The 22636-nt window shown below is 42.5% G+C and overlaps 1 protein-coding gene across 5 annotated transcripts in view; it reads right to left on the bottom strand.

Annotated features, from left to right (window-relative positions):
* The window catches only part of SLC6A11 (solute carrier family 6 member 11), a 220377-nt gene that overhangs the window by 171071 nt on the left and 26670 nt on the right, over positions 1–22636 (bottom strand). For 3 of the 5 annotated variants that reach the window (XM_039481696.1, XM_039481698.1, XM_039481697.1), the window contains exons 2-5: positions 21540–21772; positions 16871–17005; positions 16580–16720; positions 14863–14953 (exon numbers count right to left, since the gene is read on the bottom strand). In XM_039481696.1, the coding sequence (XP_039337630.1) occupies positions 14863–14953; positions 16580–16720; positions 16871–17005; positions 21540–21759 (587 nt within the window). In that variant the 5' untranslated portion in view covers positions 21760–21772. Of the gene's footprint in view, positions 1–14858; positions 14954–16579; positions 16721–16870; positions 17006–21539; positions 21773–22211; positions 22529–22636 lie in introns of those variants that run through there. The other 2 variants (XM_039481695.1, XM_039481699.1) reach the window with 2 other exon arrangements.

The following is a 22636-nucleotide window of genomic DNA, read 5'->3' as shown; positions in this document are numbered from 1 at the left end:
ATACTTTACCAAAACAAAAAACATTAGCCAGTTGTTTCTAAAATTCTCAGTTTTATCACTATTTTGTTGTTCTGCTCTCTCTACATGTGTTTGTATGATTACTGAGTAATTATATGATCACAAAAAAAACAGGAGTACTTGTGGCACCTTAAAGACTAACAAATTTATTTTAGCATGAGCTTTCGTGAGCTGCAGCTCACTTCTTCGGAAGAAGCTCACGAAAGCTCATGCTAAAATAAATTAGTTAGTCTTTAAGGTGCCACAAGTGCTCCTGTTTTTTTTGCGGATACAGATTAACACGGCTGCTACTCTGAAACCTGATATATGATCACAAACACTTTACCATGCTTGCAAATGAAAATATAACAATTCTATTAAAATATGGCATCACGTGACTTAACTTTTTTATCTAAAACTTACATTTTTTGCCAAGATCAAAGGCACAACTTTCCCCATACTTCATCATGGCAACCACCCAGGCACTGTGAATTCCAATCCTTACAAATAATTAAGGATTCTGTGATTTATTGTTTTTGCCCACATCCGGTCCATGACTTTTACTAAAAATACCCAGGACAAAATCTTAGCCTTACAAATAATGAATAGTCAAAGTGAATATTTTTTGAACTACATCTGGACTGAAATATTATTGCATGAAGTATTTGTGACATAGTTTTGAATAAATAAGAAAGGAGTACAACTCAAAGTCTGTGAATCATTCACAATCAGAAAAAGGAGCTAAATTTGCTGATTTATTAACTATCAATAGATTGCTCTGTTCTAGCTAAGAGTTCAAGATGCTAACAGTACCTGGAAATGGCATTTCTATGTATTATTGGCAGGTCTTGTAACACCATCTATTATTTAGGTTGCACATAACTTCCCATTATAAGACCCTGTTTTCAGTTGCTTATACCTTCGCCAGACCTTAACCATTTGGACTGAATTTTCTCACTGTCTGACTGAGGCTAAGATTTTCCGGGAGGTTTCAGTCAAAACAGTGTGTCAGAAATGTGCCTTTTGCCATCTTTGTGAAAATCCACTCCAATTTAGGCAAATTATAAGATGTTGAAAAACTGAAGTTCACACATGCTCAATAGAGACTTCTTAGAGTTTAATAGCTAAAAATTGCTGAAGATTCTATCTTCACTGAGCATGCTCCATCCTGTCGCAGCTCCTACATGTTACTGAGGGAGGGCAAGGAATGGATTGGAACAGGAAGCCTGGTGAGACTGGAACTTGAGGGGAGGGAGAGAGGGACTGTGAGTTGGGGACTTGGGAGTCAGGGTAGCAGAGGCTGCAACTCTGGCTGGGCAAGGAGATGGGCAGATGGTGGGTGTAGTGAAGAGGAGGCTGGGACTGGCTAGACAAAGTGACTGGGACTACGAAACAGTGTGGGTAGGAAACAGAGATAGGAGGAGGAGGAGAGAGAGCTGATAAGGAGCCAGGGTATGTGTGGGGTTGGGGGGAGAACTGGGATTGGCTGGGCAAAGAGACTGCAACAAGGAACCAGGGAAGTGGGATCCTGGCACACAGAGCAGGGGCAGGGATAGGAGGAAGACTAAGACTGAATAGGAGCCTGGGACATAGAGCCAGTAAGGGGGGAAGGGAGAGGGGTAGAATGAATGACCTGAGGGAAAGACCAGAGAGGAAGGGAGAGGCAAATCAGATGAGGAGCAAAGAGAAAAGCACTGGGACTGGCTAGACAAGGAGACTAGGAGTAGTGGTGAGAGAGAGACTGGAACTTGGATAGGGAACCCTGAGGAGGAAACTAGGACTAACTGGGCAAGCAGACTGGGATGAGATGCCTGAGGAGTGGAGACTGGAACCGGGTAAGCCAGGAGAATGGGACTGGCATGAGGAGCCAGGGATGGGTAAGAGAAAGGATTGGGACAAGTTGGATGGGATGGAGCAAAAGGGATTAAGCTTGAGGGTAATGGATAGAAGACTCCGTGTCCACTACATCACACTCCCCACCAGAGCCTGAAATGGAAGCCAAGAGTGCTGAATCTCACCACACCTCTGCTGTCAGCAAATCTCTGTGAAACCCACTGGCAAAGTGTCCCATCCCCGTCTAGTGCTGGTCCACATAAAGAAGTCAATCCACTATCAGTTACTCCATTAGCTCAAGGGGCAGAGGTCTTGTGGTGGATCTAAAGGTTGCACCCCTCCTGATGAACCATGTTGGAGTCAACATGCTGCCACATGATGGAATTTCTGCTTTTTCAGTTTGCTTTTTTTAAAAAACCTAGGAAATTACATATAAAACCACTATATTAAAAGAACATCAAGGTTGCAAAGTCAAGTACCCAAAAGTTAGGAAATGTCAGAATTAAGATTGCCTGTGAAACCTTAATTCAGTCCCCTTGTGCATATGCTTTATGTTACTGTTGTACATTACGTGATCCTATACTAGTTATTCCACAGAACCCTGCCTCTTCCAGTGCACAGGATCGTCCTTCTCTGGGAATGAACACAGCCTATATAGTGAAGGGAAGCATTGGACTGCCTGCTCCATTTGGGGCAGGAGTTGGAAGGTGTGAAGTGAATGGGGAGGGGGATTTCAGCAAAAGACATGATGGCGTTATGATCAAGACAACTGAATGCTGTCCTGGGAAACTGAATTCTACCCCTGCCTCTGCCCGAGTGTTCCTGTGTGATACTAGGCAAGTCACGTAAACCCAGCTTTTCACACATGGCCACTAATTGTGTGTTTCTTATTTTCTGGGTGCCAACTTGAAACCTTGGGGTCTGCTTTGCAGGAGTACTGAGCGCTTTCAGCTGCACCTGTAGTGAATGGGAGCTGGGCTCTGAACACATAAAGTGCTAAATAATGCTGAGTACTCAGAAGAAACAGATTGGGCACCCAAAATCAGTGAAATACTTCTGACTGTAATCTCTTGGTGCCTCTGTTCCCCATTTGTGACATGGGGATAATAACACCCATTCATCTCACAGGGATGTTGGGAAGATAAATTCATTAGTATTTGCAAAAGACTCAGATACTATTAGGGATGAGTGCTATAGAAAAGCCCAGAACAAAAATAATAATTCTGCCTTCAGAAGCAGGGTTTGAATGCAGTAAATAAGATTGGGGCCGCATATTGAACTATGAGGATAAAACAAAATGTTGAATAGTTGCTCATTATTTGAGCACTGCCCATTCTGTGCATTGAATGAGGCAGAGCTCCTTGGGAAAAATAGTATATGATCACGGTATTAAAGTCTATCATACTGCATACACACCCCCATTAAGGGTGCATGAGGAACCTTAATTCTGCCATTTCCTAACTTCTGAGTGATTGATTTTACAACCTTAACAATGTTCTTTAAATGGGGTTAAAACAGCCCTGGGAAAGGGCTGTCCCAGGGAGCAAGAAGCAAGGCTGATTGGGGAAGCAGCCATAGGTGAGGCCAGTCAGCACAGCTGGCCCTATAAAAGGCTGTGAGCCAGGAATTCAAACAGTCCCTCTCTAGCTGTTGATAGAGATGGGCCTGGATGCTTGGGAGCACAGCAGGGTGCCTAGAGTGGAGCAGGGCTGGGGAAAGGCCAGAGGAGCTGGGGAGCTCGGGGAGCTCTGTCCTGGAAAACCCCCAGGCTGCAGGCCTTGCTAAAAGCTGGAAAAGGTACTGGGGTTGCAGAGATGCAGCCCAGGGTAGGCAAAGGCAGCAGGTCTACCCCCCCCCGCCCCTTGCCATTGATGAGTGGCCTTTACAGACTGCAGTCTGCCCCAGTGAACGAGGGCTAGATGGTGACTGGCAGTAGCCACTGAGGCAAGGTTGGGATAGAGGGTTGGGGGTTTCCCTGGGTGGGAAGACCCAGAGAGTGGGGGTACTGCCAGGGGGCAGCACCCAACGTAAAGGGGCACTGGGGTCCGGGAGGGACACGGGGGCCAGTGATAGGGAGAGACACTGGCCTGCAGAGAGTGCTCCTTAGGCTAGAGGGCTAATTCCTTAGATGACCAGCAGGAGACGCCATGCCACTGAGTCGCCACATCGCTACAGTTATCATAAATACAGCTAAACCCTAACACATGGGAAATTCACCTGCCTGATTTAAGGTCTCATTACAATTCAAAACTCAGCCCACCATCACTGAGAAGCTGGCTTAACCTTTTGAGGAAACCTACCCCCTGTTTATTGCTCTCAAACGAAACCAGGCCGAGCTTTTGGTTTCAAGGCAAAACCAGATGAAGAGCTCATGTAAATCAAAACAAAAGACTGTTTTCACACGGCCTCCTGTGAACTGGACAGAAACCAGTGAGTCTGGCACAGCATAATGTACTCCTCCAAGACATGCACAAAGGCCTAGTCCTCAGAGGTGCTGAATGCCCATGGGTACTCAGCACCTCAGGATCAGGCCCAAACTTGCTAATGACTTTTCATAGGATTGTGGGGATTAGTAACAATGCAACTCCCGCCACTATTTGCACCCTGAAAGAAACAGGAAAAGCCTTTTTTTGACTTTGTGAGGAGGTTTTTTTTGTTTTTTTCCCCTTTTACCAAGAGCAGCTCCTTTTCTTTCCCTTTGACAAAAAAGTTTTTTTTCTCACTAGGCTTGACTTGCAAATGCTGAGGATGTGCCACCTCCTCCAGAGAATGACAGGCTAACAACCAGGCCTTCTTTGGCTCAGGTCTGGGTTGTTACTCAGCCAAAAAAGGAAACTATTGAGGTGGAATCAACCTCAGTACCATGGGACTTGTCTGCACAGCTCTCTTCCCAGGGCCTTTGAAGCTCTAGTTCCAGACCATGATAACAGACAGGAGCAGTGGAAAGCAGGCTCCCTTGACTCTCCCATATGGTTGCCAGAAGATTTCCTGGCTTGCTGGGATTGAGCAAGCAAACTGAATCCCCTCTCCATTTCTGAATCTCACCTTCTCCATCCTCCCAGGCTGACCCAGTGTCTCCCGTGGGCCTTTCCTAACCGGGGCGGCTCCAGGCCCCAGCACGCCAAGCGCATGCTTGGGGCGGCATGCTGCGGGGGGCGCTCTGCCAGTCGCCGGGAGGGCGGCAGGCAGGGAGCCTTCGGCGGCATGCCTGCGGAGGGTCCGCTGGTCCCACGGCTGTGGTGGACCTCCCGCAGGCACCACCAAAGCCGCGGAACCGGCGACCAGCAGAGCGCCCCCCGCAGCATTCTGCCGTGCTTGGGGCGGCAAAATGTCTAGAGCCACCCCTGTTCCTAACATGGCTGAAGTGACCCCCACCTCTATCATTGCCTGAACCTTTACCAGCATAAGCATCCAACTGGATGAAGAGCGAATGCCAGAAACCCCACATTTCTTACATCTCTGAGGTAGTGACAACAAGTTCTCTCTGGAGCACCTTGACTGGGATACCTAACCCTTTGAAAGAAACACCTATGCTTCAAAGTAAACTTGCTCTGAACACTGGCCACCAACACCAAACAAGGAGTTAGGCTTTCAGACTTCTGCCTGTCATCTTTCACAGCCCAATGCTGGAGTTTAATGGGGATCAAGTCCCTGAATTTGGACTCAGTCAATGCCCATTCTGATGATGTGTAAAACATATTGCAGCATTACCAAGGCCATGGTTCACAAGGTACTTCAAAATGGTGAGAATATAAAGCCCTCCTCAAGCTCCTAGACTCTCCCAGTGATGCAGCTCTGACCTCCTTGGTCAAAGTTACAGTGAGAAGGCTATAAATGCAGGTGAAATCTCAAAATCAATACCAGGGATGGTCACCCTTGGCCTAGCAGAAAAGGGGCAAAAGATCAGAGCTCCCAGATTCAGAATCATTTCTCCACTGCTTGGCCTGCTACTTCTCCAGCAGAATCACACCCTTTTGGCTATGTGAACATAGGTAAGCAGCAATCAGTTACTGGCTCACAAGTCAAGATGTAAACTTGCACAGTCCTTTGAAGTCTAATGCCACATCACAGCGTGGATCATCACCAGCAGGGACTGAACCTGAGACCTGTGGTTCTAAAAGCAAAAGCCTCTACTGCCTGAGCAAAGAGACCTCTCTCTACCAGCCATGCCTGCAGCAGGCTCATTAACCTCTCTTTGTGTCCCTCCCATCACCAGAGGGGAACAGGGTGCTATAATGAGTTACACAAAGCCGATCTCCCCCACCGCTGCCACCACCTTCACTATCAGGGGTAGAGAGTCTGTACCTGACAGAATGGTAGGCAGACACAGGGTTTGTGCTCAACGCTGGGAGAGGTTAACTCCATCACTGTGTGAGTCAGAGCTGCTACTGGAATGTTTCCTTCCCATTCCGCTGCAGGATAGTTCCCTCTATCACCAATACGGTTGGATGGAGTTACTCCTGGGCTCTGAAGCAGGAGATGGCCAAGGCCGTATTTGCCATTCTCAAACCCACTGAAGATTCCTATCCATTTCCAGCCTCAAAGCCCTATGCTATCTAACAAAGATCCAAGCTTCTGATATGGATGGCATGAAAAACTTAAGTGACTTTAAAGTAAGGGTGCTTCTTTGCAAAGCCTTCCCCAGCACTCCCAATGATCCAAAGCCCAAATACTCCCTAGGATTCTTGTATATTTGTTACACCTATTCAAAGCCAAGTCCAACTTGAGCCTCTGTTACTAACATCCGCTGATTTTGATGCAGCTATGTTCTGCTCTTCAATATATAGCAACTCATGTACCCTTTATAAATATTAGCTTAAATATTTTTAGCTTAAGTATCTTAGACCCGTAACAGTAACTTGAGAAATATACAGTATTATGAAAATGTGAATCTCTATAACCATAACATTTCAAGCCAGATAATTTTTTTCTTACATAAATCCTTGTTAGTATAGAGAACAACAAAAACAGTGTGGTAAGGAGATCTACTTATCAAAGGATAGGTTTCTTAAGGATGACCATTGGAGCATCTGCCTATGAGTTGAAAATTGTACTTATCTCTGTTTTCCTTCTCTCCCACATCTATACATTTGTCTACTTCCCGTTGCATGCTGCTCCGCAAATGCGTAACACCCTAATTCCTTCTCTTGGAAAATCACATGTGCTGAACACAGCTTGACATAAAGCTTGATCCTGCACCATTAAAGTTAATGGGAGTTTTCCCATTGACTTGAATGGGCACAGGATCAAACACCAAAGTGGGGGGGACACACAGAAAACCTGCTTATTATCTTCTTACTGAAAAAGGTCTTGAATCTTATTAGTTATTTAAAAAGAGAGGATTGGATTGTTTAGGAGATGGTATCTGGATAAGGAATCTCTATCTTCTAAAGTTCTACTTTGAATCCAGCCTGAGTCAGTATGGACCTAAGTTTCCATCTGATAGCTACTGTGCATGAGTTGGAAATGCACACAGCAAGAAAGCAGCATCATTGTGAATATTATTTGACACCCTTGTTGACAGTCTATATCAGGACTGGATGATTATAGACTGAACAACCCACATTCCAAGAGGTGGCTTCTCCAGAGCACAATGAAGCATTTGGATGAGCCAAAGTATATTTATTATTTGTATTGCAACTGCAACTAGGTGCTGCTGACATGGACCAGGACTTCACTGTGCTAGGTGTTGTGCAAACACAGAACAAAAAGCCAGTGATTTATCCCTGCTGTAGCTGTTCAGAGCAGGACTACACCCCCCTGAGCAATCTAGACAACTCCTTTTACAAGTACAAAATAGTCTAATATTTACAAAGCAAATCAGTACTGTGTAAACAAGACCTCTGGTTACATTCAATTACATTTCTGGTATGAGTCACAAGTCACCTATCTGTACAAGTTCACTAGATTTGTAATGGATTTAGTACTTATTAACTATTCTCTTTGCAAACTGCACTGCGGTTTTGAATATGTAGATCACTAGGTCATTCTATATCCATGTAATTAAATGCCTGAGACACAAAGCACATAATGGAACTGTAATCATCTGGTCATTCTAAATCTAATCACTCAGTCCAGCCATTAGACAATAACCACAATTCTTCGGGTTTTTTTAAACAAATATATTCCAAAATTTGTTGGTTGGTTTATTTTTTACTCAATTCCTGATCATGTCTGCTAAATTCTGAAACTATAGAAGCCACAAATCTGGTTTAGGGCCTTTTATACTGATACAACGAAACCTGCCAATTTGCATTGATAATTGAGTGACCCATTGTGCATTGCTGAACTTTGAAATTAATGAGCAAGCAAATAAGCACAATGGAAAAACAAGGCTAATGCATCACAAATCATACTTTATTCATTTACTATGATAACTGTACAACAGTTTACTTTTAATTATCCTACACTACTAGTAAATGTACCATAATGCTGTTTGTAAAAATAATGAAGCCAAGACTTCTCCCCACTACGCTACTACAAAATCTTTCCTGAGAACATAAGAATGGCCGTACCGGGTCAGACCAAAGGTCCATCTAGCCCAGTATCTGTCTACCGACAGTGGCCAATGCCAGGTGCCCCAGAGGGAGTGAACCTAACAGGCAATGATCAAGTGATCTCTCTCCTGCCATCCATCTCCATCCTCTGACGAACAGAGACTAGGGACACCATTCTTACCCATCCTAGCTAATAGCCATTTATGGACTTAGCCACCATGAATTTATCCAGTCCCCTTTTAAACATTGTTATAGTCCTAGCCTTCACAACCTCCTCAGGTAAGGAGTTCCACAAGTTGATTGTGCGCTGCGTGAAGAACTTCCTTTTATTTGTTTTAAACCTGCTGCCTATTAATTTCATTTGGTGACCCCTAGTTCTTGTATTATGGGAATAAGTAAATAACTTTTCCTTATCCACTTTCTCAACATCACTCATGATTTTATATACCTCTATCATATCCCCCCTTAGTCTTCTCTTTTCCAAGCTGAAGAGCCCTGGCCTCTTTAATCTTTCCTCGTATGGGACCCTCTCCAAACCCCTAATCATTTTAGTTGCCCTTTTCTGAACCTTTTCTAGTGCTAGAATATCTTTTTTGAGGTGAGGAGACCACATCTGTACACAGTATTCGAGATGTGGGCGTACCATGGATTTATATAAGGGCAATAATATATTCTCAGTCTTATTCTCTACCCCCTTTTTAATGATTCCTAACATCCTGTTTGCTTTTTTGACCACCTCTGCACACTGCGTGGACATCTTCAGAGAACTATCCACGATGACTCCAAGATCTTTTTCCTGACTCGTTGTAGCTAAATTAGCCCCCATCATGTTGTATGTATAGTTGGGGTTATTTTTTCCAATGTGCATTACTTTACATTTATCCACATTAAATTTCATTTGCCTTTTTGTTGCCCAATCACTTAGTTTTGTGAGATCTTTTTGAAGTTCTTCACAATCTGCTTTGGTCTTAACTATCTTGAGCAGTTTAGTATCATCTGCAAACTTTGCCACCTCACTGTTTACCCCTTTCTCCAGATCATTTATGAATAAATTGAATAGGATTGGTCCTAGGACTGACCCTTGGGGAACACCACTAGTTACCCCTCTCCATTCTGAGAATTTACCATTAATTCCTACCCTTTGTTCCCTGTCCTTTAACCAGTTCTCAATCCATGAAAGGACCTTCCCTTTTATCCCATGACAGCTTAATTTACGTAAGAGCCTTTGGTGAGGGACCTTGTCAAAGGCTTTCTGGAAATCTAAGTACACTATGTCCACCAGATCCCCCTTGTCCACATGTTTGTTGACCCCTTCAAAGAACTCTAATTGATTAGTAAGACACGATTTCCCTTTACAGAAACCATGTTGACTATTGCTCAACAGTTTATGTTTTTCTATGTGTCTGACAATTTTATTCTTAACTATTGTTTCAACTAATTTGCCCGGTACCGACGTTAGACTTACCGGTCTGTAATTGCCGGGATCACCCCAGAGCCCTTTTTAAATATTGGTGTTACATTAGCTAACTTCCAGTCATTGGGTACCAAAGCCAATTTAAAGGACAGGTTACAAATCTTAGTTAATAGTTCCGCAACTTCACATTTGAGTTCTTTCAGAACTCTTGGGTGAATGCCATCTGGTCCCGGTGACTTGTTAATGTTGAGTTTATCAATTAATTCCAAAACCTCCTCTAGTGACACTTCAATCTGTGACAGTTCCTCAGATTTGTCACCTACAAAAGCCAGCTCAGGTTTGGGAATCTCCCTAACATCCTCCCGTGAAGACTGAAGCAAAGAATCCATTTAGTTTCTCCGCAATGACTTTATCATCTTTAAGCGCTCCTTTTGTATTTTGGTTGTCAAGGGGCCCCACTGGTTGTTTAGCAGGCTTCCTGCTTCTTATGTACTTAAAAACATTTTGTTATTACCTTTAGAGTTTTTGGCTAGCCGTTCTTCAAACTCCTCTTTGGCTTTCCTTATTACACTCTTGCACTTAAGTTGGCAGTGATTGTGCTCCTTTCTATTTGCCTCACTAGGATTTGACTTCCACTTTTTAAAGGAAGTCTTTTTATCTCTCACAGCTTCTTTTACATGGTTGTTAAGCCACGGTGGCTCTTTTTTAGTTCTTTTACTGTTTTTCTTAATTTGGGGTATACATTGAAGTTGGGCCTCTATTATGGTGTCTTTAAAAAGGGCCCATGCAACTTGCAGGGATTTCACTTTAGTCACTGTACCTTTTAACTTTTGTCTAACTAACCCCATCATTTTTGTATAGTTCCCCCTTTTGAAATTAAATGCCACAGTGTTGGGCAGTTGAGGTGTTCTTCCCACCACAGGGATGTTGAATGCTATTGTATTATGGTCACTATTTCCAAGCGGTCCTGCTATAGTTACCTCTTGGACCAGCTCCTGCACTCCACTCAGGATTAAATCTAGAGTTGCCTCTCCCCTTGTGGGTTCCCGTACCAGCTGCTCCAGGAAGCAGTCATTTAAAGTATCGAGAAATTTTATCTCTGCATATTGTCCTGAAGTGAAATGTTCCCAGTCAATATGGGGATAATTGAAATCCCCTACTATTATCGGGTTCTTAATTTTGATAGCCTCTCTAATTTCCCTTAGCATTTCATCATCACTATTACTGTCCTGGTCAGGTGGTCGATAATAGATCCCTAATGTTATATTTTTACTAGAGCATGAAATTTCAATCCATAGAGATTCTATGGAACATGTGGATTCGCTTAAGATTTTTACTTCATTTGAATCTACACTTTCTTTCACATGTAGTGCCACTCCTCCCCCTGCACAACCTGTTCTGTCCTTCCGATATATTTTGTACCCCGGAATGATTGTGTCCCATTGATTGCTCTCAGTCCACCAGGTTTCTGTGATGCCTATTATATCAATATCCTCCTTTATCACAAGGCACTCTAGTTCACCCATCTTATTATTTAGACTTCTGGCATTTGTGTACAAGCACTTTAAAAACTTGTTCTTGTTTATTAGCCTGCCTTTTTCTGATGTGCCAGATTCTTTTTTATGTGACTGTTTATCATCTGATCCGGCCCTTACATTATACTCTTCAGTCCTCTGCTCCTGACTATAACCTGGAGATTCTCTATCATCAGACTCTCCCCTAAGAAAAGTCTGTGTCCGATCCACACGCTCCTCTGCAGCAGTCGGCTTTCCCCCATCTCCTAGTTTAAAAACTGCTCTACAACCTTTTTAATGTTTAGTGCCAGCAGTCTGGTTCCACTTTGGTTTAGGTGGAGCCCATCTCTCCTGTATAGGCTCCTCCCATCCCAGAAGTTTCCCCAGTTCCTAATGAACGTGAACCCCTTCTCTCTACACCATCATCTCATCCACGCATTGAGACTCTGAAGCTCTGCCTGCCTACCTGGCCCTGCACGTGGAACTGGGAGCATTTCTGAGAATGCCACCATAGAGGTCCTGGATTTCAGTCTCTTCCCTAGCAGCCTAAATTTGGCTTCCAGGACATTTCTCCTACCCTTCCCTATGTCATTGGTACCTACATGTACCAGGACCACCGGCTCCTCCCCAGCACTACACGTAAGTCTGTCTAGATGCCTCGAGAGATCCGCAACCTTCGCACCAGGCAGGCAAGTCACTATACGGTTCTCCCGGTCATCACAGACCCAGCTATCTAAGTTTCTAATAATCGAATCTCCCATTACTAACACCTGCCTTTTCCTAGAAACTGGAGTTCCCTCCCCCGGAGAGGCAACCTCAGTGCGAGAGGCGACCCCAGCACCATCTGGAAGGAGGGTCCCAACTACGGGAAGGTTTCCCTCTGCTCCCATTGACTGCTCTACTTCCCTGGGCCGTTCTTCCTCCTCAACAGCACAGGGGCTGTCTGAGCAGAGGTGGGACAATTCTACAGTGTCCCGGAAAGCCTCATCAACATACCTCTCTGCCTCTCTTAGCTCCTCCAGTTCTGCCACCCTGGCCTCCAAAGTCCGTACATGGTCTCTGAGGGCCAGGAGCTCCTTGCACCGACTGCACACATACGCCACCCGCCCACAGGGCAGGTAATCATACATGCTACACTCAGTGCAATAAACTGGATAGCCCCCACTCTGCTGCTGGGCTTCTGCCTGCATTGTCTCCTAGTTAATGGGAGGGTGGTTTACAGAAGGGAGTTTTGAAATGTGGTTTGGTTTATAGGTTTTAGGGGGACCACAGGGAAGGGGTTAGGGCTGGCGAGGGATTCCCACTCCCTTCCCACTCCCCTTCTAAACTCCCTTGCGAAACTCCATGTTAGCAGCCCCTGGTCACTTGTGCGCGGCTTTATAAAGCCCTGGCCTGAGTGAATGCCCTGCCCACTGATTAAGGCTCAGCCAATTACCAGAGGCTTCGAGCTTTCAAACCTGCCTCCAACTGCCAGCCAGAGCACACGGTCCCTCAAACAACCAAACAAACAAACAGACTGACAAACACAAGCTCAGCACACAGCAAGTAACCCCCAAACACAAAACTGAGAAGTGGGGAGGCGGCTGTATTTTGACATAAGGTATAAAATAGGTGGATTAGTGAGATTCTAGTAGAAAAGACTACTCATCTTTTCTTAAATAAACTCTTGTGAGCATGGAGAAATACTCAAGCACTGTGGCAAGGAGATCTAATTATCAAAGGATAGTTTTGAAGGATGGCCTCTGTATCCCTGGTCAGGGTGATCATCAGATGAACCATCCTTTCACATCTTGGCTGGTATTATTTCCCCTAACCAACCACTGACTAGCCTTCTGTATGTACCATCCTCCTGTATGTATGCTCCAAGCCTCCTCTCTCAGCCTGCAACACTTCTCATTTTCACATTCCACCTGCCTTGACAATAAGTAGGGGGCAGGTGTATGTACTGATGTGACTGTGGTACTTCAAGTGCAGTACTCATATACAGCAATTGACAAGAACCTCTAAACAAATACCACACACTTAGACAATAGCCCCTGCCATGGAAAGCTCAGATAATTCACCATGGTGTGGCTAATTGAGCCCACGCTAAAGACAATGGTACATGCTGACATGCAAGTAAATTATGTCAATGCAGAGCTCTCCCTTGGGAGCTGGTCCTAATACATGGCCTAATAGGTATTTCCCATGTCTCAGTGCTGTGATTAAGACTCCATACATGGAACAGCTTCAGAATAAGGTCCGGTCTGAAGATTACTGTGATTAGAACATGCCATTAAAATACTTAGTAATGTTAAATAGTGACATTGTTTTAAAAACAATGCTCTCAATCTTTGCAAGTCCTAATGTACACTGTATCTTCCACAGAACAAATGTACAGTTATATATACACTTTGTAAAATTAATCATTACTGAAAAATAATCAATTTTAATACAAAAAATAAAAAAAATCACTAAAAAAAGCCTTCAGTTGGTCAATAGATATTCACTATCACTACATTAACTAGTAAATCAAAATCATGGAGATACAAGACAGCCAACCATTTCTGTTATTAGTAGGGATGAGTAAATAATCGTAAGACTCTTCATTATAAAATAATGAAAGACAATAACTAAAATACCAATTGTCATGCCAGCTTCCTAGAGATTCCCTGACCTGCTTACTTAATGCTCCTGTAAAGTACCTGCATTTTAAATAGAGCCACACATTACTTTATTTTTTATTGTTATCAGCTAGATTCTGTACTGAACATTACTGGAAAAATGTAAGGATTCATCCCATGAAATTATGTTATAGTAAAACAGGGAGTGCCCTGGTAATGAGAAAGCTTTTACACCAAGTACCTACGCACGAGAAGCACCAAAAAGAGGATAGATATTTAGAAATTCAATCATCCTCCCTAGCATACTCAGAGGAGGAGGGCTACCTAGCTGGCAAGACAGAATCTCTAGCCAGGTTCTTAGAATGTTAACCAGACCCTGAACAAGTAATGTATGATGTATATTAACAGATTATTGCAACTTTGCCTTTATGAAAAGCTCGTAGCAGTTATCTCAAATAATGTAAACTGGGCATCTCTTACAAGAAAAAGATGCGCTGAAGAACTAGATAACAAATATTTTAAATCACCTGCTCTCTCTCCCATCTTCTAGCAAATATTGATTTGATACTACTCTCTCTAAAGTCAGTGGCAAAACTTCCATGCACTGTAGAGGCGCAGGATTGAGCCCTATGTCAAAAGAATGTCTCCACAGGAAACAGAAAATGTTATTCACAGAACAGAACGTCTCCTTTCCATTATCCTATAACAGGTTAAACTCTTACTCTGACTTTCTTGCTATATGTGAGAACAGTTTCCAGTTGAGTTTTTCACATTGCTAAGGGCTGCAGGCAGGCGTGCTGGAACAATTTGTATTGTGGGGTGCTGAGAGACATTGAATCAAACTGTAAACCCTGTACATAATGGAAACCACTTCAAACCAGGGGATGCTGCCACACCCCCAGCACCAGCACTTATGGCTTCAGAAGTCAGACTTAGCAGTGCATGGTCAAAAATACTTGAGGGTAATCACACTTGAATTGAAAGGAAAGTTTATGTACACTTACTCCCAGAATTCCATGACTGGAGATGTGGCATTTTGTAAAGAGAGTTGACTGCAGTTGCTCATATTAAGTTTCTGAAATTCCACACAGTTTTCTATAAAAGAACAAAAAAAAAGTTTGCTATGATACCTGCAATACACTTGTCTGCTTAGAGTATGTTCATCGTGTAATGCCACCAGTCTAATTGAACTGACCCTAAGCAAACAAAGGCTTTCCATGCATTTGAAAATAGTATGGAATTGTCAGTTCTGTAACAGTGTACTTTGATCGTCGAGTCACATCGACTCATCCCAGGAAGATATTCCTGCACAGCATGTTACATTCACCTACAGTACTTTTTGAATGAGACGCTACAATTGCAAGAGCCAATACAGTGTTTGAGGCAGAAGAAAGAAGCTTTGAACTGGTGTGATTGCTAGGGAGTTAAAACATACAGCCCATGCCAACTGGCTAACTAAGGTTCAATTCCTAATGCCAACAGTTGGCTCTGGAGTCACTTTCTGCCAGCAACATGTGTCCACTGGTCGTAATATGGCAAGTGAGAAAATTACTCTCTGGTGTGCTGTTAAGGGGAAATAGATGACAAGATCAAAGCAGCTCAGCATTATTGAGCTGACACATACTATTCGAACAATGATCAGTACTGGCTAGGTCTCACTGCGTGGAGGTGAAAAAGGACACTGAAGCCTACCACCCCCATCAGGCCCAATCCTGGATTCTTAACACATCCAAATGGACTTCAGAGAGTGTTTTAGGTGTGCATGGAATGCAGGATTGGGCCCAATGGAAGTGAGTCAAAGCCATAAAGCCACAGTAGGGTATGAGGATAGGGTGAGGGCAAACAGTAATATAAGGAGTGAAAGGTGGGGGGGAGGGCAATCGATGGCATGAAAACGACAACCAATACACAGTACTAGAGGATGAAAGTATTAGTGGGCATTCAGTTCAACAAACCATTATGATCTTCCTTTCAAGTGAAACTTAAACATTCAGATTGATAAAGGAATATCCATGTTAGGACAAACCTTCCAAATACAAGGCCCTATTCTGCAAACCCTCACTCACACAACCAGTCAGTCAAACAAATAGTCCTATTTGTGCAGCTAAGGGTTTGCAGGAGTGGGCCCAGGTACAGTCAGAAAAATACAATACAACAAAGTTATAGATCTCTGAATAAAAAGTTCAGATACAAAGATCCTTACTCAATTTTTCCCTCAGCATTTAAGCAGGCAAGACACACACTGGTTTCACCGGGGGTTTGTCTGAATAAGGACTGATGAAAAACCGAGAGCCATATTGTGCCATCAGTTTTTAAGCTGAACTCCCTGAGTGTAAAAAAGTGAAAGTATGATATGGTCCTGAGTGGCGATCCCAGGATTTAGCCCATAGCATCTTTCAGAATTAAGAAAAGCCTAGGACTTCTGATCCTGTACAGTATCATTATATTTGACAAGAACAAATGTCTATACAATGCCAAGAAAAAAACAAACAAAAACAACACACCACAAAAGCATGAGCAAGGTTCTACACCAAGACCCTTCAGTAAATGTTGGTAAATATTGTGGGCCAAATTCTCTGCTGATGTGATTTTTCACATTTCCATTGATTTCAATGGAACTAAGCCAATTTCTACCAGCAAAAAAATTGGCCCCTACAGTTTAATTTACCAATCAATTACTTTTAAGTATTTCTATAGTTATTAAGTTTGCTGGGGACATACCTGTATTCCATTCATGGCCACAAGTGGCCCAAGGGAGCTCTGTGGTAAAGCAATTAAATAGATAGAAGATAGCCCATGCTAAAATGATGATGTAATAAATATTTAAATGTGCTTCAATAACTTGGGTAGCATATCCAATACCTGGAGGAAAAAAATACAGAAAAGAAACTAATTACAGAAACCGTTTGCTTTTCAAACCAAGACCATATTTTTTTCTGCATTTTGCTTAACATTATTTTTGCTCACACGTATAATGCATTTAAAAAAATAGAACAAAGAACTGGTTGTTACCTTCAAACAGCGGGCAAACTTTTCTCCAACATGTAATACCTCCTTCACTAGTAAACTGTCCCAGGGCGGTCTCCAGGAAAAATACTGGTATTCCACAGCAAATAAAGAAAATCACATATGGAATGAGGAAAGCACCTACAAGCAAACATCAATGGGGAGCTGGTTAGAGAAAACAAGGATCCTTGAAAGAAAAGTGAAAAATGTGCTTTCCTTAACAAAGGAAGGATCCTACAAACCGTTACTCCTTTAGGTAGTACCACTGAAGCCAATGGAGGAAGCACAACTCATGGGAGAAAGAGTCAGGTCTTAAATTCTGAAAATTAATTTCTATGGGTCGGTCTATTCACTTTACTCCTACAGTATTGTCTAGAGGACAAGACACCTGCATCTACTTTCCAGTTTACCCTCATACTTCTTGTATGATCATGGGCAAGTCACTTATCCACCTTGTGCCTCAGTTCTCCATCTGTAAAATGGGACTAATACTTCCCTGCCTCACAGGGGTGAAGATAAAATCCATTACGAATTGAGAGGTACTGGGTATTATGATGGTGAGGATCATATAGAGAGACAGAGAACCAATGAGACTATTTACAGGATTTAGCTTTTGATCAGAAGAAGATATACACCAGAAATTAAAATTTTTAACTTCACACCCTAGGAAAATAACAAAGCATCCGTGCTCTTTCTGAGCTTCCCACAGGAAAGATATATTATATATTTTGTATTTAATAAGTGCAGTCTAGTGCCAAAGAATTGCACAGTAGCAAATACCATTCTTTCCTTTATTGACTAAGGCAGGGGTAGACAACCTATAGCACATGTGCCAAAGGCGGCACACAAGCTGATTTTCAGTGGCACTCACACTGCCCGGGTCCTGGCCACCGGTCCGTGGGGCTCTGCATTTTAATTTAATTTTAAATGAAGCTTCTTAAACATTTTTAAAACTTTATTTACTTTACATACAAAAATAGTTTAGTTATATATTATAGACTTATAGAAAGACACCTTCTAAAAACATTAAAATGTATTACCGGCACACAAAACCTTAAATTAGACTGAATAAATGAAGACTCGGCACACCACTTCTGAAAGGTTGCCGAGCCCTGGACTAAGATATAGCGGAAATAGTACATCGCTGTAATTTAAACTTTGGAAACAAACACTCCATTAATATTTAATCATATTGTAAAATATTTACATTGAACACATGCAAAAACAGAGTGATAAATATTATCAGAATGGGTTATACATTAACAGAGATGGGAAAGGGTAACTGTGTTAGATCAAATTCTCATCTCGATTGCATTTGGTCCAATCCCCATGGAGAAAAACAAGATGAAGCCTTTTCACTGCAAAGAGAACAAGTGAGAAGAGAAGACACAGAAAAAGAGCTCCATCCAGCACACTACTCTGCTAATGAGTCCAGAGGTGAGTTATAGCACACAAAGACTGCAGGTTTAGAGCCAAGCAAGGGAAGAAGGAAATACATCTGGAGGAGGAAGGGATACCAAAGATGGCTAATAAACACAGTGATGGATCAGATGATTCATACTCAAACCAGGTGAACTAATACTCATAAAGGACCTAGTTTTCTGCCACTTTTACTCACATGGTGTAGTGCTTGTGAAAAGTTCCATTGACTTCTGGAGGGCTACTGGCAGAATAAGGCACTACTCACCATGAGTTAGGCTGGCAGAATCCAGGTCTCAATGTATTGCCTGTGGTTCCTGAACATACAACCCTGGCATACTTTAATTGGAGCTTCATTTAAGACTAAATGAAATAATTAAACCAATACAAGGTCCATTTCAAAGTGCCAAAGTTAAATTCACAGTCACATTCCCTTTTTTTCTTCAGTATGTATTTTAAAATATTGCCACCCACAGCACATGCTACTCCACCTCTCCTACACACTGCAGAGCTTTAGTAGCAATGGCATCTCCCCCAACCAGGTCTCTGAAAATGTAAGTATCTTTACTGACTGGCCTTTTTAGACTGTATCTCCAATAATATGAGTTTACTTTCTGAATCTTCAGGGCCAACCAAATGTTTCTGAACTTTGTTTCAGGACAACTTTTTAGTTGTATAAATAACCAGGGATTCTGTGTTTTAATCATTAAAAAAAAAAGCAGAGGAAATTGCAATGTTGAATTATGTTTCGCTCCCTTGGATCTAGAACAGGAGATAAAACAAAGTATTCCTGCTTTTCAGAAGTATAGCATGGCATCATGTGCACCTGCAACTTCAGTCTGCAGACCCATAACTAAAGAGATGTCTCTTCAGGGACCACTCACTCTCCCAACCTCTCTAATGTATGGTTTCTCCAAATACTTAATTCTGCAGATCCCTCCAGTAAAACCTCCACGGTGTGAGAATTGCTGGTCTAGGTCAAATCCTGCTTGGCGTACTCAAATGCATAGTCCTGATGACTTTAGCATAAGTACCTGTTTAAGTCAGGAGTGTGAGATCTGACTCTCTGAGACTGATTCTCCTCTCACTTACACCAGTTTTATGCTGATCTGACTCCACTGACTTCAACAGATTTACACCAGTGTAACTGAGAGGAGAACCACGCTTTCTACTCTCCACATAAAAAATCAGTCAGCCAACTAAACAATAACTGATCTAAAATTATAAAAGGCAATTTATCTAACTGGACAATCAACTATCACCAATAAGCCACATTCCTATGCTCATAAACAAACTGAGATACTTAAAACTGCTCTTTCACAAATCCTGATCTGAATTTTACACATATATGCAGAAACTCTATGTATAAAACAAGCCAAATTTTGATCTCAGTTACAGCATTGCACCTATGCTCAGTGGTGCACAAAGAGCTGAGAGCAGATTGGGTGAAATCCACAAAGCCACACTGAAGGTAACAAAATATTGCCATTTGCATCAATGGTGCCAGGATTTTGTCAATTTTTTTCATTACATTCTGTCTTTAGGATGCTGGAGTTTGTTATTTATTTTAAATGTGTTGCCATCTAATTACACAGCAAACATGACTGAAGTATTTTCAAAGTGAAGCTAACATTGGTGCAAATGGCAATTTCACATTTTGACTGGCTAGAATATGTAGATACAACTTTAGATAATGTTTCCCGTGTAACTAACAAATATGTAAAGGGTACCACAGGAATAAGGGTGTGTTCAAAATGTTATTTCTCAAAGTTTTCTTCTACCTTCTCAGAAAAACCCTTGGGACAATTCTTACAAATTAGCATCAAATATGTTCTGCATTTCATGTCCAGATTGTTATCTTTATATAATAAAAGCACTACTAGAAATCAACATGCACCATCTTAAGAATAGCTGAGTTCTTTTTTATCTCATTTTTGCCAAAGTGCAGGAATAAAAGGAACTAAAGCCAAATTACAAAGCAAACACACCTACTACTGCACAGTAGTTTTTAGAACTGTACTAAACAAAAATGGGTCAGGATTATCCCTGGTGTTACTCAGTGGAGCGACAATGGAGATAAATTTGGCATTGTTGGCAGAGAAAACCTACTGATGAATAGGTCTTTTTATGCATGTGTACATCTCAGCTACCAAGCACATTGCTTTCTTCCTAAGCTATCTGCTTTTACTACTGTTTTAGGCCTGAATTGGAAGAGTGTCTGTATCCAGCTGACCATATTCCTAAACTACTTTTTATTTTGATTAATCATTTTTCCACTGGTAGCTATACCATAGATGTAGTGTTTATTCATAACTGTATTATATCCTATGTGTTTCATACAAGCTATAAATAAGACCTAAAATATGCTATGTTGTTGCATAACCTTAACTTGTGCTTTTCTCCCATAAGTTACATTCTTTTATTGTGTTCCACAACTTCATGTATCTAATGTTATGTCTAATATTTAATAAAGTGACTAGTATCCTTTCTGCAACTAACAAATTCAACCTCCTTTTCTACCCTGTCTGGGGAGAAAATAAGCAAACAAAGTTGGGTGCAATTTATTTAAAGGGACTCTGATTTAACAGAGAACAAACCAATGATGCAGGTATGATAAGAAAACAATCCTCCTAAAATTTTAGTCCTTGATAGCCATGTAGCCATTAAACCAGTATAAAGAAAACCATTTGTACTTTGCAAAGTACCTTGTTTTGGAAAATGCACAATTATTTATTGTGGCTGTTCCTAATAGGATTGTTTTTTTGTTCTCGTTTTGTTTATATTTGAGAGCATAAGCATGTGTATATGTTTACATGCACAAAAACATACAGTATATAGTCCCATTTTAAAAGTGAACTAGTCTCTTTTTCATGAGATGTTTGTACTAAAATGGGACCATATGGGTGAAAATAGTTTTGAGTCACATAAACCATTTTTGTACAATGTGGTTTCCACTTAATTTCACAAGATTTTGTAAGTGCATTACTGTCTTCACAAAAACATGAAATTTCTCAGATGCAAAAAACTTGCAAAAGGAAAGTGCAAAACATTTTGCAAAAAAAATAAGTAAAATGTTCCATAATTTTACACAGCCACACAATGCTTAATGCTTCTATAGCAGTGTGAGCCCTGAAGTCCTCTTATAAACACCCATTTTTTTACAACCAATGCAAGAAGTCACCGCAAAGCATTTGTTTACTGTTTATTTACCATGTGTTTATGGTGAGCTGTGAATCTATATGTGATGCCATCTTACCTCCTCCATTCTTGTAGCAAAGATATGGGAATCTCCACACATTTCCCAACCCAATAATCTCCCCTGCCACAGAAAGCACAAATTCAACCTTATTGTTCCAGTGGCCTCTTTCGTGCACTTTCTTATCGTTGCTGTGGACCAGGTTGGTACTTGAGGCTTCAGGGTCCAAAGCATCTTCTGGCTTGCCATTAATTATGGGAATAGTCTTTTCAGCGGTCATGACTCTGTCCAGCCTGGGGGGAAAAGGATAAGAAAGAAGTATGGATTTTTAAATCACTTTCACACAACAACAAACGACTACTCACAAATCCCTCATCTGATCTTTGGCTCTGCATGTCCTATAACATACAGGGATTTGCTACAAGGTGCTAAAAGTGAAGGAAATGCCAATTTTGCTAGATCAAACAAGTTACCCCCCACCCCAAAAAAGGTGGGTGGTGTGGGATCATTTAGGTGCAGTAAGGAGAATTAAAGACTCCCAAATGGCCACCTTTCAGCAATCCCTCCCCTTGCTAGGATCCAAGCTCTGCAAACCTCTCAGCCATCACAGAGATCAGCCCAAGCACATCTGACCTGCAGCCTCATACACCTTCCAGCTCAACACAGATACGAGGGGGAAGGGGATGAAAGGCTCCTGGGCTCCCCGGAAGAGCAGGCGCCCCCACTACTCACCCAGGGCTCTGCCTGTGCTGATGAGAGAGGGGCAGGGTCGCTGGATCTCGGCTGGTTTCTGAGCGGATCCCCGTGGGCTGCCACTATCCGCCCTGTTGCACTGGAGCCGAGAAGCTGCAGACGCTGGGCGGCGGCGCAGGTAGGGGACGGAGGGTGCAAGGAGGAGGACAGACAGGGGCGCCTTATCCGCTCTCTGTCAGCTGCTGCCCGGCTCCCCGGCTGCAGGGGATGGGACGCTCCCTGCTACCCACGCGGCGGCGGCGAATTTGCAACTGCTCAGCCTTTCCCGGAGCGATGGTATAACACCCGCCTCCCCCCTCCACCCAGCGCCGTCTGCCCACCGCCTCCTCCGCCCTGCATCGCATCTGGAGCATCCCCAGCCCGCTCGCTACCCCGCCCCCTGCCACTGACCATCAGCCCCTCTC

Source organism: Mauremys reevesii, linkage group 7 (assembly GCF_016161935.1).
Source record: "Mauremys reevesii isolate NIE-2019 linkage group 7, ASM1616193v1, whole genome shotgun sequence".
In the NCBI taxonomy this organism is placed as follows: domain Eukaryota; kingdom Metazoa; phylum Chordata; order Testudines; family Geoemydidae; genus Mauremys; species Mauremys reevesii.
Note: the sequence above shows the minus strand (reverse complement) of the source record. Positions and strands in the feature narration are given on the sequence as shown.